Source organism: Cherax quadricarinatus, chromosome 24 (genome assembly GCF_038502225.1).
Source record: "Cherax quadricarinatus isolate ZL_2023a chromosome 24, ASM3850222v1, whole genome shotgun sequence".
Lineage (NCBI taxonomy): Eukaryota > Metazoa > Arthropoda > Malacostraca > Decapoda > Parastacidae > Cherax > Cherax quadricarinatus.
Genome location: NC_091315.1, coordinates 14755718 through 14771590, shown reverse-complemented (window position 1 = coordinate 14771590; position 15873 = coordinate 14755718). Strand labels below are relative to the sequence as shown.

The 15873-nt window shown below is 38.7% G+C and overlaps 1 protein-coding gene across 4 annotated transcripts in view; it reads left to right on the top strand.

The window, feature by feature from the left end:
* Positions 1–15873, top strand: part of LOC128690813 (fas-binding factor 1 homolog) — a 209522-nt gene that overhangs the window by 80925 nt on the left and 112724 nt on the right. For all 4 annotated transcript variants that reach the window (XM_070088207.1, XM_070088205.1, XM_070088206.1 and 1 more), the window contains 3 exons: positions 4114–4222; positions 9328–9533; positions 12352–12469. In XM_070088207.1, the coding sequence (XP_069944308.1) occupies positions 4114–4222; positions 9328–9533; positions 12352–12469 (433 nt within the window). The remainder of the gene's footprint in view (positions 1–4113; positions 4223–9327; positions 9534–12351; positions 12470–15873) is intronic.

The following is a 15873-nucleotide window of genomic DNA, read 5'->3' as shown; positions in this document are numbered from 1 at the left end:
AGATACTCCAGATTTAATCCCATTTATTTCCCCCCACTGAAACTCCCCTACCCCCTTCTGCTTTGTTTCGCTTAGGGCCAGGACATCCAACTTCTTTTCATTCATAACATCAGCAATCATCTGTTTCTTGTCATCTGCACTACATCCACGCACATTTAAGCATCCCAGTTTTATAAAGTTTTTCTTCTTCTCTTTTTTAGTAAATGTCTACAGGAGAAGGGGTTACTAGCCCATTGCTCCCGGCATTTTAGTCGCCTCACACGACACGCATGGCTTACGGAGGAAAGATTCTTTTCCACTTCCCCATGGACAATAGAAGAAATAAAGAAGAACAAGAGCTATTTAGAAAAAGGAGAAAAACCTAGATGTATGTATATATATATGCATGTGCATGTCTGTGAAGTGTGACCAAAGTGTAAGTAGGAGTAGCAAGATATCCCTGTTATCTAGCGTGTTTATGAGACAGAATATATATTATATATACTCCAATGAGTATATATTTAGAACTTTGAGGCATTTGTAGTAATTTAAAGACTTTTCTTGCTCTGTGCAGGCCATAGATGATCTCTCCATCTGTTGCATATCTGATATCTCGCCACTCCTGAATGGAGCCATCAACACTCAGTAAGACTGGGTGAGAAAGCATAAGATTGGAAAGTGTCACCATTGGCAATATTTTCCTAGTTTTGAAAGCTATCATTATTCATCCCATCATTTTTCCTGGCTTACATGACACTTCAAACTGCAAATATCATCATCCCTCCTTTAGAGTGTAGGCAATGTACTCTCAACCTCCAGGACTCAAGTCCAGCTAACTGGTTTCCCTGAATCCCTTTGGAAAATGTTACCTTACTCACACTGCAACAGCCTCAATGCATATAATCTGAGTATATTGTATTTGAGGTTGTTATTATGTCTCATTAGTTCCTCATTGTGACAATTAAATCCCGTGTATTTTCTAGTTGGTTCTATTATTTGTTGGTTGAAATCAAACTTTTCACAATGCCCCTATTAGCTCTCTGGTATGTAACTGTTGCATTATAGATTACCTAAAACTACAGTGGACCCCCGGTTAGCGATATTTTTTCACTCCAGAAGTATGTTCAGGTGCCAGTACTGACCGAATTTGTTCCCATAAGAAATATTGTGAAGTAGATTAGTCCATTTCAGACCCCCAAACATACACGTACAAACGCACTTACATAAATACACATACATAATTGGTCGCATTCGGAGGTAATCATTATGCGGGGGTCCACTGTACTGTGAAGTTTGAAGCTTTCATAATAATGACAGTGATTTAGATATAAGGGTTGGCTGTGAAAAGTGGGTCAAAATAAGTGTGTAGTATACACCTGGAGAAGAGAGGCATGTAGCAGAGAGAGAGATTTTGGGGTATGTTAAGTGAGTGTGTAGGAACTTTTGAGCCAAGTGAGAGAGTAATTGTGGTAGGGGACCTAAATACTAAAGTAGGAGAAGCATTTGGAGAGGGTGTGGTAGGCAAGTTTGGGGTGCCAGGTGTAAATGATAATGGGGGCCCTTTGATTGAACTATGTTCAATCAAAGGGCCCCTCGACCACTTGTGGCCGCATCCATCACTTTCCTCTTAAAAGAGGAATGTTAATATGACATGATATAAGTGAATCCCTGATGTTTGCCACACTATTTGCTCTAGCTGGCACTCAGTTGAACTGGTGCTACCATAAGGTACAAAGTGGTCCCAGATTTTTTTAATACTGCACACACCGAGTGTTAAGACCCATTCTATATGGACCAGGCATCTCAGGCCAATCATGCCAAATTTGGAGGCAGGAAAAATAAAACGTAGATCTACATTTGGAGCGCTAGCGGGACAAACGTGTAGATCTACATTGAGACAGTTTAAGGGTTAAATAGAGAGTTAGAGGTATTGGGAAAATGGAGGGAATATTTCGAGGAATTGTTAAATATTGATAAAGATAGGGAAGCTGTGATTTCATGTATAGGGCAAGGAGGAATAACATCTTGTAGGAGTGAGGAAGAGCCAGTTGTGAGTGTGGGGAAAGTTCGTGAGGAAGTGGGTACAAGAAAGGGGATAAGGCAGCTGTGATTGATGGGATAAAGATGGAAATGTTAAAAGCAGGTGGGGATATAGTTGTGGAGTGGTTGTTGTTTTTATTTAATAAATGTATGGAAGAGAGTGAGGTACCTAGGGATTGGCAGAGAACCTGCATAGCTCCTTTGTATAAAGGCAAAGGGAACAAAAGAGAGAGCAAAAATTATTGGGGAATAAGTCTGTTGAGTATACCTGGTAAAGTGTATGACAGAGTTATTATTGAAAGAATTAAGAGTAAGATGGAGAGTAGGACAGCAGATGAACAAGGAGACTTTAGGAAAGGTAGGGGGTGTATGGACCAAGTGTTTACAGTGAAGCATATAGGCGAGTAGTATTTAGGTAAGGGTAAAGAGGTTTTTGTGGCATTTATGGATTTGGAAAAGGCATATGACATGGTGGATGGGGGGGGGGCAGTGTGGCAGATGTTGCAAATGTATGGAATAGGAAGTAGGTTACTGAAAGCAGTGAAGAGTTTTTACAAGGATTGTGAGGCTCAAGTGAGAGTATGTAGGAGAGAGGGAGTTTATTTCCCAGTAAAAGTAGGCCTTAGATAAGGAGTGTGATGTCACCATGGTTGTTCAATATAGTTATAGATGGGGTTGTAAGAGAAGCGAATGTGCAGGTGTTGGCAAGAGGTGTAAGGTTAAAGATAAAGAATACAAAGTGGGAGTTGTCACAGTTGCTCTTTGCTGATGACACTATGCTTTTGGGAGATTCTGTAGACAAGTTGCAGAGGCTGGCGAATGAGTTTAGTAGGGTATGTAAAAGAAGAAATTTAAAAGTGAATATAGGAAAGAGTAAGGTGATGAGGATAACAAAAAAATTAGGTGACGAAAAAATGGGTATCAGATTAGAGGGAGAGAGTATGGAGAAGGTGAATGTATTAAGATATTTAGGAGTGGATGTGTCAGCAGATGGGTCTATGAAAGATGAGGTGAATCATAGAATTGATGGTGCACTGACGAGTCTGTGGAGACAAAGAACTTTGTTCATGGAAGCAAAGAGGGGAATGTATGAGAGTATAGTTATACCAGTGCTGTTGTATGGGTGTGAAGCATGGGTGGTGAATGTTGCAACAATGAGAAGGCTGGAGGCAGTGGAGATGTCACGTCTGAGAGCAATGTGTGGTGTGAATATAATGCAGAGAATTCGTAGTTTAGAAATTAGGAGGAAATGTTGGATTTCTAAACTATTATCCAGAGGGCTGAGGAGGGGTTGTTGAGGTGGTTTGGATATGTAGAGAGAATGGAAGGGAATAGAATGACTTGAGGAGTGTATAAATCTGAAGTGGAGGGGAGGTGGGGTAGGGGTCGGCCTAGGAAAGGTTGGAGGGAGGAGGTAAAGGAAGTTTTGTGTGCGAGGGGCTTGGACTTCCAGCAAGCATGCGTGAGCGTGTTAGATAGGAGTGAATGGAGATAAATGGTTTTTAGGAGTTGAAGTGCTGTTGGAGCATGAGCAAGGTAACATTTATGAAGGGATTCAGGAAAATCAGCAGGCTGGATTTGAGTCCTGGAAACAGAAAGTACAGTCTCTGCACTCTGGAGGAGGGGTGTTAATGTTGCAGTTGTATAACTGTAGTGTAAGTGCACCTCTGGCAAGACAATGATAGAGTGAATGATGATGAAAGTTTTTCTTTTTTTGGACCACCCTGCCTTGGTGGGAGACAGCTGATGTGTTAATAAAAAAAAAATAGATTACCTACTGTACTTTTTTAGCAAATTCCTATCAGTTGTCTAATAGAGTTGAGTTTTAGAAATATTAATTTTTACTTTTTCTCTATCTATAAGTTGCCTTTCATTTTATCTCATGATATAAAAGTAACTGAAATTTTGTAATGAAGACAGTGAGGTAATGATAGCAACTTTTTATGTTAAAAATATTGATTAGCCAAACAGCTCTAGTTTTTTCTAAAGTACATAACTCATTTCAAGACTAATGGTGTGTATAATATTGAAATCTGAAATACCACTTCCTAAATGTATATACGGCAAATTTTCTTCTGTTTTTAATCTTTTCAGGAGAACAATGGAGGTGGAGAAGGAGGTGTGGGATCGGGTGGAGAAGAGGCTGAGAGAAGAACGTGATAGTTTGTTGTCTGACTTCCAGATGAAAATGTCATTAGTTCAGGTAATTTTATTCTTTAACCCTTTCAGGGTCCGTCCCGTAGATCTACGGCTTCACGTTGAGTGTCCAAACTGTAGATCTATGCCAAAATTCTAGTGCCGTCAAATTTAGCCCAAAAACGCTCGTAGGCCTACATGTGAGAGAACGGGTCTGCATGGTGGGTGTGCGCCATAAACAAAAAATCTAGGCGCCTGCATGGCATTGTGGGAATGCCGGCTCAGTTACCCTTGTTCACCATGCCTCGTTGCAAGGCAGCTCTCACTCCAAGGAAAATTGGGACTCTCCTGTTCCTATCTGATAGTTCTGACAGTGATGGAAGTGGAAATGAAGACGAATTCTTTGGCTTTGATCAGTTAGTGACTGAAAGGAATGACCAGGATATCGATAATAGTGCAGAAAACCCTGACGATCCTCAACCTTCTACCTCTGGTGTGGGCACTCGTCAGTCACGGTTGGTTGTACTTCAACGCAAAAGAAAACTATTATTTTCACGTGGCCAGGCCTCTGACTTCAGTAATGATGATGATAGTGATGTGGATTGTGATTTTATTGCTCTTGACGATCATTCGAGTAGTGATAGTGAGGAATCGTATTCACCAGCGAAGCGTCGGTATGTTCACCGCCGCATGCGCTCGGGTAGTGTACCCTATGCCGTGCCCAGGGGACGGAGTACATCCCAGAGTACATCCCGGAGTACATCCCGTGGCCCTACACCAGGTATAGATAGTGATAGTGAGGATGATGTGGCTACACTTGGCATGGATAGACCACAGGCATCAGTAGATGGTGGTAGTGGTGATGGTAGTGCCATGGCCATGCGTGACTCACCAGCCCAGGCTGGGACCCACACTGCTGATTCCGCAGTTCAAGGACAAAGCGGAGCGTCAGCCACCAGCCCACCACAACCACAACTACCCGCTCAACCAGCCTGTGATGTCCAGTACCCACCAGCAAACCATATCTGGGATTGGCAGCAAAATCCCAATTTTGTTCCCAAGCCCCACCACTTTGATGATTCTGAAAGTGGAATTCTACCAACTTGTCCCCTTGGAAACACTGCAAATAAACTGGAATTCTTTGACCAGCCATTGATGGAAACTATTGTCAGGGAAAGTAATAAGTATTTTGAGTACACCATGGCAAATACGATCATATCACCACAGTCAAGACTACACCGGTGGAAAGAGACGACTGTTGCAGAAATGTATTTGCTTTTTGCAACAATAATGCTTATGCCTCATGTCTATAAGCATAATATAAAAGCATACTGGTCCACAGATCGGCTAATTTCTACCCCTGTCTTCAGTGAAATCATCCCAGTGAACAGGTTTATTTTACTGTTACGTATGTTGCACTTCTCTGACAAAACCAGGCCTGACAGAAGTGACAGGTTATACAAGATTAGAAATGTTTTTATGTATTTCAAACAAAAGTTCAGCATGTACTTTTATCCATTCAAGAATCTTGTAATTGACGAGTCTTTGATTTTGTTCAAAGGTAGGCTGTCATTCAAGCAGTATATACCGAGCAAGAGGAAATGCTTTGGTGTAAAACTGTTTGTACTCTGTGATTGTGACAGTGGCCTGGTATTGGATATTGTTGTATACACGGAAGTAAAACATTGAAAGATACCAAGATGTTATTGGGTATCTCAGGTGACGTAGTGAGAAGCATGGTGGCACCTTATCTTGGTAAGGGGCATACATTCTATACTGATAACTGGTACATAAGCCCATTACTCAGTGATTTCTTGTGAGTGAACAAGACAGATGTGTGTGGCACAGTGCGTTCTAATCGTAAACATATGCCCAGGCTCAGCGCAGGTGCTCGTGGTGATGACGTGCAGGTGTTTACTGCCAATGACATCATGGCATTACGGTGGCATGACAAACGAGATGTCACATTGTTGACAACCATTCACTGTAATGAAATGCAAGACAGTGGCAAAGTTGATCGAGTGACTAATGAACGTGTTCGAAAACCAGTGACAGTGATTGATTATACACAAAACATGCGCTTGGTTGACAAATGTGACATGCAGATTGGCTTTGTTGATTGTTGATTGTGTTCGTAAGAGTTACAAGTGGTACATGAAATTTTTCTTCCATCTCATGGACATTTCAGTGCTCAATGCATATAATATGTACCAAATGAAGACTGGCAACAGACCACCATATGGTGAATTTTGTTTGTTGTCAGACAACTCATAATGAAGTACAAGGTCACAACACCTGCTATACAACAAGGTCCTCAAACTCCTCAGGATATACCCAAGCGTTTGAGGAGGGAAGGTGATCATTTCATAATACAGCTTCCTTCAGCACAGAAGAAATTTGCTCAGAAGAGATGCATCATCTGTGCACAAACAAAATGACGGCAACAAAGACACAAAGACACTCGGTTTATGTGTGAGGAATGTAAGGTACCTCTGTGCATGGTGCCTTGTTTCAAGGAGTTCCACAAGCTTCAGCAGTTCTAAAAACATGTCCAGTGATTGTAAATATGTAAATATATGATAGAATATTAGTATTATACAAGATTTGTGCATGTTTATTGTAATAAACAACAGTGGTAAACAATAATATGATAATAACTTTAGTGCGGTTATTGTGTTCAATACAGTGAGTTTATATATATACATTATATACAGTATATATTGGCAGTTTGGAGGGATATGTTGTGTATCTTTATATGTATATGCTTCTAAACTGTTGTATTCTGGGCACCTCTGCAAAAACAGTGATAATGTGTGAGTGTGGTGAAAGTGTTGAATGATGATGAAAGTATTTTCTTTTTGGGGATTTTCTTTCTTTTTTGGGTCACCCTGCCTCGGTGGGAGACGACCGACTTGTTGAAAAAAAAAAAAAATATAGTATTGGTCTCCCAGGCCCCAAATGTTAGTAGGAAAAGAAAAAAATAGAAAAGAAAAGAAAAAAAAAATACAAAAAACGGTAAACAAAGTAACGTGCGTATGTGGAAATCGTCGCTGTTGCCACCACCACATCATTTGGGGTAAACTTCTCACACTGTATCTCGGTAAGTACTGATGAGAATTTTTTTTTTTTTGTCTTATTACCTTCACAAAAATATACTCTTTAATTCTGTAAGAAAAAATTATTTTTTTTTTTTTTTCAAAATTTCTTGGACACTGGAGCACCACTTCAGATTTTGGCCTTGGACCCTGAAGGGGTTAATCTGCAGGGCCATCACTACTACTTAGTTCTACAGAAAACTTATTCCTACATTTCTATCATTAGACCAAAGTTACACAGTTGTCCAAACATCCTATTTTTAGTTCTGGTTTATCTCTGCCAAAATTGCATGCATAACTATGGGCCACTGTCAAGTCACAACTGAGAAAATGCAGAGAAGAGAGAGGGAAAAGGAGGGAATGATGATGGTAGTAGTGGTGGCGTGGGTGGTGGTGGTAGTGGTGCAAGCGGTGGTGCAAGTGGTGGTGGTAGTGGTGGTGTAAGTGGTGGTGGTAGTGGTGGTGCAAGTGGTGGTGGTAGTAGTTGCGGCAGCAGCAGCAGTGTAGTAGTAGTAGTAGTAGTAGTAATTGAATTAGTAATAATGGCAATCATCCTGTAAATTGTTCCTCTGGTAAATCTATTTACCCTTGTCTTCACAGATGCCATCTTATTGAATCATCTCTTATACATAACTTTCCTAGCATGAATCTTAGTTCTGGGTTTGTTCCTGTAGATATCTGCCTTTCTCAGTATACTGTCAAAAGCTAGAATCTTGACCTGGCCTTTGCTGCCTCCTTGCCTTTTTTTCTTGATGAATCTTCAGTATTTCCTCTGCCTTTCTTGTTTTCTGACTCTCTCCATTCAGGCTTCCTTTTTCTTTCTTGGCATTGTATCAGTAGGCCTACTGCAGTGCTTTTCTGCCTCTTGAACGAAGGTGTTAGTGTTAAGTCACAGTAAACTCTCAATATAATGGACTTAAAATTATGGGAAAAATCCACTGGGTAAGTTTTACTTTTAATTCCTGTAATTTCAGTGTGTATTGCACTATATCTGCAAATTGTGTGTGCAGTATTATATTAGGTATGCAGTAGTGTATTTTAGTGCTTTTTTTTTGCTCTTTTTTTTTTAATGGAGACTTGGACATTCTCCCATTAGTGTGTTATATTAAGGGTTTACTTTGATCTCCAGTGCCTCTAGGTGTAATTCACCCTTATTGCTCTACCACTAATCTTCCTTAGTGTGAGCCAGTAGACTTGCTACAATGCTCTCTGTTCTTTTGTTCTATGCACTAATATTATTACCATTAATATTAGTTCCATTACTGCTGCTACACTCTTAATTACTACTTTTATCTACTGTTAATATTAATTATGTTACTTCTACGTGCTACGTTCACTCTCAGTTACTAGTTCTATCACTCCTACTACGAGTACTGTAGTTAATATTGCTGCTACTGCTCCTGCTCTTGCTGCCGCTACTGCTGTGTATGCCACCACTTCCTTCTTCCCTACTGGTCTTCTGGTCTTTGCTTATTTTTTCACTCATTTGTAATTTGACAGTAATTAGGACAGACGAAAACATCTTAAAACCATTTGTGTATGTTATTGTGACTCGTGTTCTTCATAATTTGTAACCCATTCTTGTAACTTTTATTTTTATTTACACATTGGCTGTTTCCCACCAAGGCAGGGTGACCAAAAAAAGAAATACACTTGTAAATTTCTTTAAAGAACGAGCACTCAGGGATAAAAAAAAATCAAAATTATTATTTTTATTATTATTTGTTTTTAACCTTTAGATGACAATCAGTACATTTTTCTGTGCAAGAATTTATTTACAGCTTTTACTAAAACTAAAAATTAACTATGGTATTAAAATTTTATTCCATGGGGAAGTGGAGATGAATTCTTCCTCCATAAGCCATAATTGTCATAAGAAGTGATTAAAATGCTGGGAGCAAGTGGCTAGTAACCCCACCGAGGCAGAGTGACCCACCGGGTCACTCTGCCTCAGTGGGAGACAGCCAGTGTGTTAACAAAGAAACAGAACTTCAAAGAATAGACATATGTATTACAATAACTTCCTTTTCTCATTTATGTAGCTCCCAGTATTCATAAAATGCCTTAATTTTGCAAGGAAGAGAAGGAGAATTTGGCATCTTCATATGAGTCACAGCTGGCAAGCATCAAGTCTGAGTGGTCTCAGGCAGTGGAACGTACAAAAGAGTTATACTCAGGAATGATAGAAAGAATGAAGGAAGAACACAATGCAGCTCTGGAGAGAATATCTCAGCTTAAAGAACTAGAATTGAAAGCTGTAATATCTGCCTCAGGACAAGTCAGGTAGGACTACTCCATGAATGACTTACTAGATAAATACAGGTACTTTTAACTATGTACATCATAGCAATAATATTTAGTAGCCTTGTTTGGAAAGTGAATCTATGGCTTAAGAAGAACATAAGAAAGAAGAAGCTGTGCAGCAGGCCTACTGGCCCAAGCTAGTCAAGTCCAACACACATCTATTCATGTATTTGTCAAACCTGTTTTTAAAACTACACATTTTAGCTTCAACGACATTACTCGGGAGTTTGTTGTACTCGTCCACAGCTATTACCAAACCAATTATTTACATTTCCTATATTTATTCTTGTTTCCCCTTAACACATCTCAGTCATATCATCCCTAATTCTATGCCTCTAGAGCATGCTTCTGAAGGGTCTCTATTTCATGTGATAAGTTTTTCTAATTGTATTTTAAAGTCATCCTGCCTCAGTGTTAAAAAAAAAAAATTAAAGTTGAATTCTGATGTTGTTTCCGTGGATTCTTCGACAAAGTCTGTTTTTGTAACGTCGGCTGTCTTCCACACCTCCTTCAGAATGCAGGCAGTGTACTTCCCACATCCACAACTCAAGTCCAGTTGATCGGTTTCACTGAATTCTCTCATAAATGTAGCCTTGCTCACACTCCAGCAGCATGTCAAGTCATACAAACTGCTTGCCTCCACTCACTCCTATCTAATATGCTCACACAAACCTGCTGGATGTCCAAGCTCCTCACATACAAAACAACCTTTACCCTTTTCCTCCAACCTTTCCTAGCGCTACCCCAACCCTGCCTTCCCTCTGCTATAGATTTATACACCCTCCAAACCATCCTATTTTGCTCTAACCTCTCTAAATGTCCAAACTACCTCAACAACCCTTCCTCAGCCCAGTGGCTTACGTGCTGGCCTGGAGTTTTACGACTCATTTGCTGCGAGTTCAAACCCCACCTGTACTATGGTTTCCCTTGGTAATACTTTTACTAACTCTCCACCTCCTCCTAATCTCCAAACTACAAATTTTCTGCATATTTCTATCATCCTAGGTAGTAGGTGGTAGACAGCAACTGCCCAGGGAGGTACTACCATCCTGCCAAGTGAGTGTAAAATGAAAGCCTGTAATTGTTTTACATGATGGTAGAATTGCTGGTGTCCCTTTTTCTGTCTCATGAACATGCAAGATTACAGGTACGTCTTGCTACTTCTACTTATAAGCACTTAGGTCACACTACACATACATGTACAAGCATATATATATACACACCCCTCAGGGTTTTCTTCTATTTTCTTTCTAGTTCTTATTCTTGTTTATTTCCTCTTATCTCCATGGGGAAGTAGAACAGAATTCTTCATCCGTAGGCTATGCATGCTGTAAGAGGTGACTAAAATGCCGGGAGCAAGGGGCTAGTAACCTCTTCTCCTGTATATATTACTAAATGTAAAAGGAGAAACTTTTGTTTTTCCTTTTGGGCCGCCCCGCCTCGGTGGGATACGGCCGGTGTGTTGAAAGAAAGAAGAAATTTCTATCATACATTACCATCAAACACAACATCTTCACTGCCTCCAGCCTTCTCCTTACAGCGACATTCATAACCTTTGCTTCATACCCATATAAGAATGTTGGCACCACTATACTCTTATACATTCCTCTTTTTGCCTCCATGGATAATGTTCTTTATCTCCACATATGCCTAAGGCTTAACATGACAGAGGAGCAGGGACACATGTTCATTGAGCACCAAACTAAACAAAAATGTTAGGAATATGTTAGATGCATTATTTTCTGTGTTTTGGTTCTGTTGACCCACTAGGGATACAAATAGCCTGCAGTCACACTTCCACTGATGTTTAAACACACTTAGGACTATTTCACATTTTTCCACTTGGTTTGCTTTCATTATCCGTTTTTTTTTACTTTCTACAGCTGGAGCCATTTAGTGGCAGCTCACCAGCTGTACCACCTCTTGTCAACTAGAAACATCACTATCAGGAATGAGATGATGGAGAGCTATATATCTTTATATAGTTGGCTATTTATGCAATATTGTTACCATTTCTCTCTCTCTGACCATACCCTTATAGCCTCATTCCTGACATAGTTTATGACAAGATTTTGTTCTGAATATCCCACTGAGATTATCTGACTACATGATGCATACCTCTCTAGGTGGCATCTTTTCTTTTCCCTGGTAGGTCTGAGTCCTTGGTTGAGATATGTGGTAGATCATCCTGTTCATTGAGTTTGAGCCATCAGTCCCATAGAATTCTGTCACCACTCAGCACTTCCCTCACTGAGCATGTGGTAGGGGTGATAATACTTCCAGGTGGGCCTCCGGCACTCCAACAAATAGAATAGCAAGTTTTGATTTGAAAAATCCCTTTCTGCATAAGATGCCCTGGGGTGTACAGTTTCCTTCTTCCTCAGCTGTTGTCGTTAAGCTTAGGGTTCAACATTAACTTGTGACCAGTGCAGAAGGAAGCCCATTACTGAACTCTTAATGGTCTTTATTAGATAGCAGATGGATAATATTGGTGTGAATAAGGCACATATTTTTCAAATCAAAATGTGTTGTTTTATACAACTCTTAATAAATACATAAAAAGTATCCTTAATATTTGGGATAAAAAGTTTTAAGTATGCATTAGAAAAAGTCTCTTACTTTTTACTAAATATGTATGACTGAATATTAATGTATTTATTTTGTTAATAAGCAACTATATGCAACAGTAGTATACTGTACTGTATACAGTATATTATAGTTTGGTACTGTACTATTTTTATAAATAAAGAAAATGCAGTGTGAAAGTTCTTTTTCATATAGATTTTTTTTTGTACAGAGAGGTTGAGACTGTGATGACACAGTTGGAGAATAATACTTCTAACCTCTCTGAGTTAACAGCTTCCATTAACATCCGCCATGACTCTGCCTTGGAACTGACACAAAGGGCACTTAAGGTAAGTTCAAACTATGGTATATCTTGTGCCAAGGCATTATAATTTACTTGTATGCTTTGTTTGTAGACTGTCATGCTTCATACTAACCAGTTTTTGATATGCAGTACCATCGTCTTTTTCTCATGTCTGGATACTGAGTAGTGAGAGTGGGGTAACAAGAGGGGAATGTAGTAAGATCAGTGCTGACTAATTCCTAGGTATTTACAGTTTACTGATGATGATAGAAGCCGGAAGAAGCACATAAATTTGACTACTTAAGAAAACCTATAGCTAGAGATGGTTTTTAGGGACACTATTGATGCAAACTTTATAAGCATTTACTGTAGCTAGTAATATGGAGTTGCAGGCCCACAGTGAAATTTCATGCTCTTAAAGATGAGCACTTTAAAAAGAGTTATTCTTGGCCGTTATCCTAAAGATGTTTGGCATTTAACCTACCTGTTCTTATGTGTGTTTGTTAATGTTCAAAACTTCATTTTTAGCCATGTTAGTGCAGTCCGTAACAAAACACTTCAAAGAATAAAAATGGACTTACAAAGTTGGAAATATAAGGCACAGAAAAGAGTTACTTAGTCTTTTCTAGTTTCTTTTTATTTCAAAGCTTAAATATTTCTCTTAGATATTTGTAAATATCTATTAACTATCCCTTCATCAGTAACTGTAAGTAACACGAAAAATACTTGGTGGAATGTATACCATATTTATTTTATGTCTTTGCAAACAGTACATTGAGATTTCATATTTACAATAGTGGGTTGCAATGCAAAGAGAGCCTCTATTATGCCTAGGCATTATATGAGTGTGATGGTGGATATATTGGAATGAAGGGAATTGAGTAATGCTGTGAGGTCATCATAATGTTTGCTCAAGGATCTGACATTGTAGTTAAAGATGGTTATGTTATTGTTTGCACTGAGTAATGTCTTTGCTTGGTCTGATGTGTAGTAATTACAGTTACTGGTTGATTCGTGTAATTCATTTTGTAAAAAGTTTACATCAGGATCTATGTCTGTAATCATAGGATGAGAGTAATTTTACAAACTAGATTTTTTGAGTAAAATGATATAAGATTTATATTGAATCTAAAACTTGTAAAAAATTTGAAAGAAAAAGGGATTATTACAGAATAAATAATTCATTTATACACTTAAGCATCTAATAGCACCTTAATTATTTTAACAAGTGAGTTTATGAACTACAATAGATATTTACAGCTAAAATAAGGGAGCTAATGAATATAATAATTAAAGAATGTATTAAAAGCAAAAATGAGTAGCACCTGAGGTAGTTAATAGCACCTTGAGTATTTTAATAAATGTGACTATATGGACAAGAGGAGAAAAAAAAATAAATGAGCTTTGGAATATAATGGCAAAATAGTGAACTTATTACACTTTAGCACCTGAGAATAGCACTTTGATTATTTTAACATTTGTGAATATATGAACTAAGGTAGTTATATAAAGCTAAAATAAAGGAGAAAATATATAAGGGACTAAATTAAGTAATGGTAAACAAAGTTCAATGGACAGATAGTCACTATGATATAATATTGATTAGGGAGTAAGATCTGATTTGTAATGTATAATAATTTGAGCAATTAATTGGACTATAAAAAGTAGAGAAATATGAGGTAGCTGGTACTAGCTAGCAAAAGATAGTTTTGGGACTCACACAATAATGTAATTGGAATATACACTAATTGCACACGCAGTATAAAAGGGACTAAAAAAAGTAGTGGTGAACAGAATTAAATGGACAGGTAGCAACCATGAATAACACTAATTTGGAGTAAGATTTGACTTGCAACACAAAATTATGAACAATTAATAGCAGTTAAAAAGTAAAAAGTATTTGAGGTAGCTGGTATAAGAAAAAAAAAAATAATAATGCACAATAATGTAATAGTAAGGTACACTATATGCACCACACGTATATATGTGTTAAGGACACTTATCTAATCTGTTACAAAAATGTCATCTTTTTTAAGGAAGGTAGAGAAATCATGTTCATTTGAGATGGTATATTGTTGTCCTGTTGTCCCACCTCGAGTGAAACACTGATGTATTTTGTTTTCCTGTTTAAGTTTTCTCAACCTGAATGGAAGGTTTTGACGTTTTCTCGTTAGACGCTCGTTGATGAACACTCCATTTTTCATTGTAATTGCTGATTTAATTAAGTCCTTTCTTTTATCATATGAATGAAGTCTGATCATAATACTGTGTTTACTACCTTGTTTTCCTAGCAAACGTGTTTCTTTGATTTCATTGTTTTGCACGATAACTTTTACGTGGTCCTGTATTATCCTGATAGCAGTTTCTTTGCACTGTTCTTGGGTTATTTCACTAGGAATGTGTTGACTGTTTATTATAACTGCATCAGACAACTTATCTTGTTCAGTTTTGCCATCTTGGAAATCAAGGTATTCATTCAGTCGAGTTCTGATTCCAGTCCTTGATTGCTTCTTCAACCTTCAATTTAGAGTTGTTATTTGCTCAGTGTGACTGGCTATAGCTGTTTTCAGAGTATTTTCTGTGTCAGCACTTCCCGATGTAATCTTCTCTTCAAGGTTTTGGATCTTGTACTCGAGGTTGGTTATCTTGGATTCTCGTCGTGCAAGTGTTGCTTTAATATCTTTGATTTCGCTTTCTAGAGTGACGATGTAGTCCCTGATATTGTCAGGAATAATCATACCTGAGTTATCATGGGTGAATCCTTCGAAGGGAGTGGAGTTGGAGGGGGAGTCAGCCATGTTTGTTGTTGTTGTTCCCTGGGTTGTGGTGGTGAGGGGGGTTGATGATACACCGGCATCCTGCTGGGTAGACAAGTTGAGTTCTAGGGTCCTTGGTGTTATTCTTTTCTTACTGATGTTTCTTCTGCGATATCCTTTCATAGTATCACTAAAGTAGATACTGTGTAGCTATGGCAGAGAAGGCTTGTGCTGTCAGTCTGTAGTTCTTTGAAATTGCTTTACTGCCACCTTTGTAGAGTGGAGCTATGTCTGTTGTTTTTAGTGTGTGTGTGGAATGACTCCTGTGTTCATGCTCCCTCTCAAAGTCAGTTGCCTCTCAGGTGCCGAAGTGAGCGTTTGTATGCTCCGCGCCTGGCTCTCTGGTGGCAAAAATCAACATTTCCAACAAGACTGAGGGAAGCCGGCGACGGGTTAATACCGTCTGTGCGGAGCTTTTACACCTTCTCGACCTCAGTTTTATCTGCAGCTTCTGATTCTGTACCCCAAACCTTGGGCAGGCATTCTCAGAAGTGCTTGCCTTGGTGGTGTCCTGCTTTTGCTCGGGCAGTACGTTTGAAACGCGCTGCAAGGGTTAATATCACCTTTGCACCATTTATAATATTTCTGGTATATTTTTAAATGTTTATACAGTAGTGTACAGTAAATAACAAGA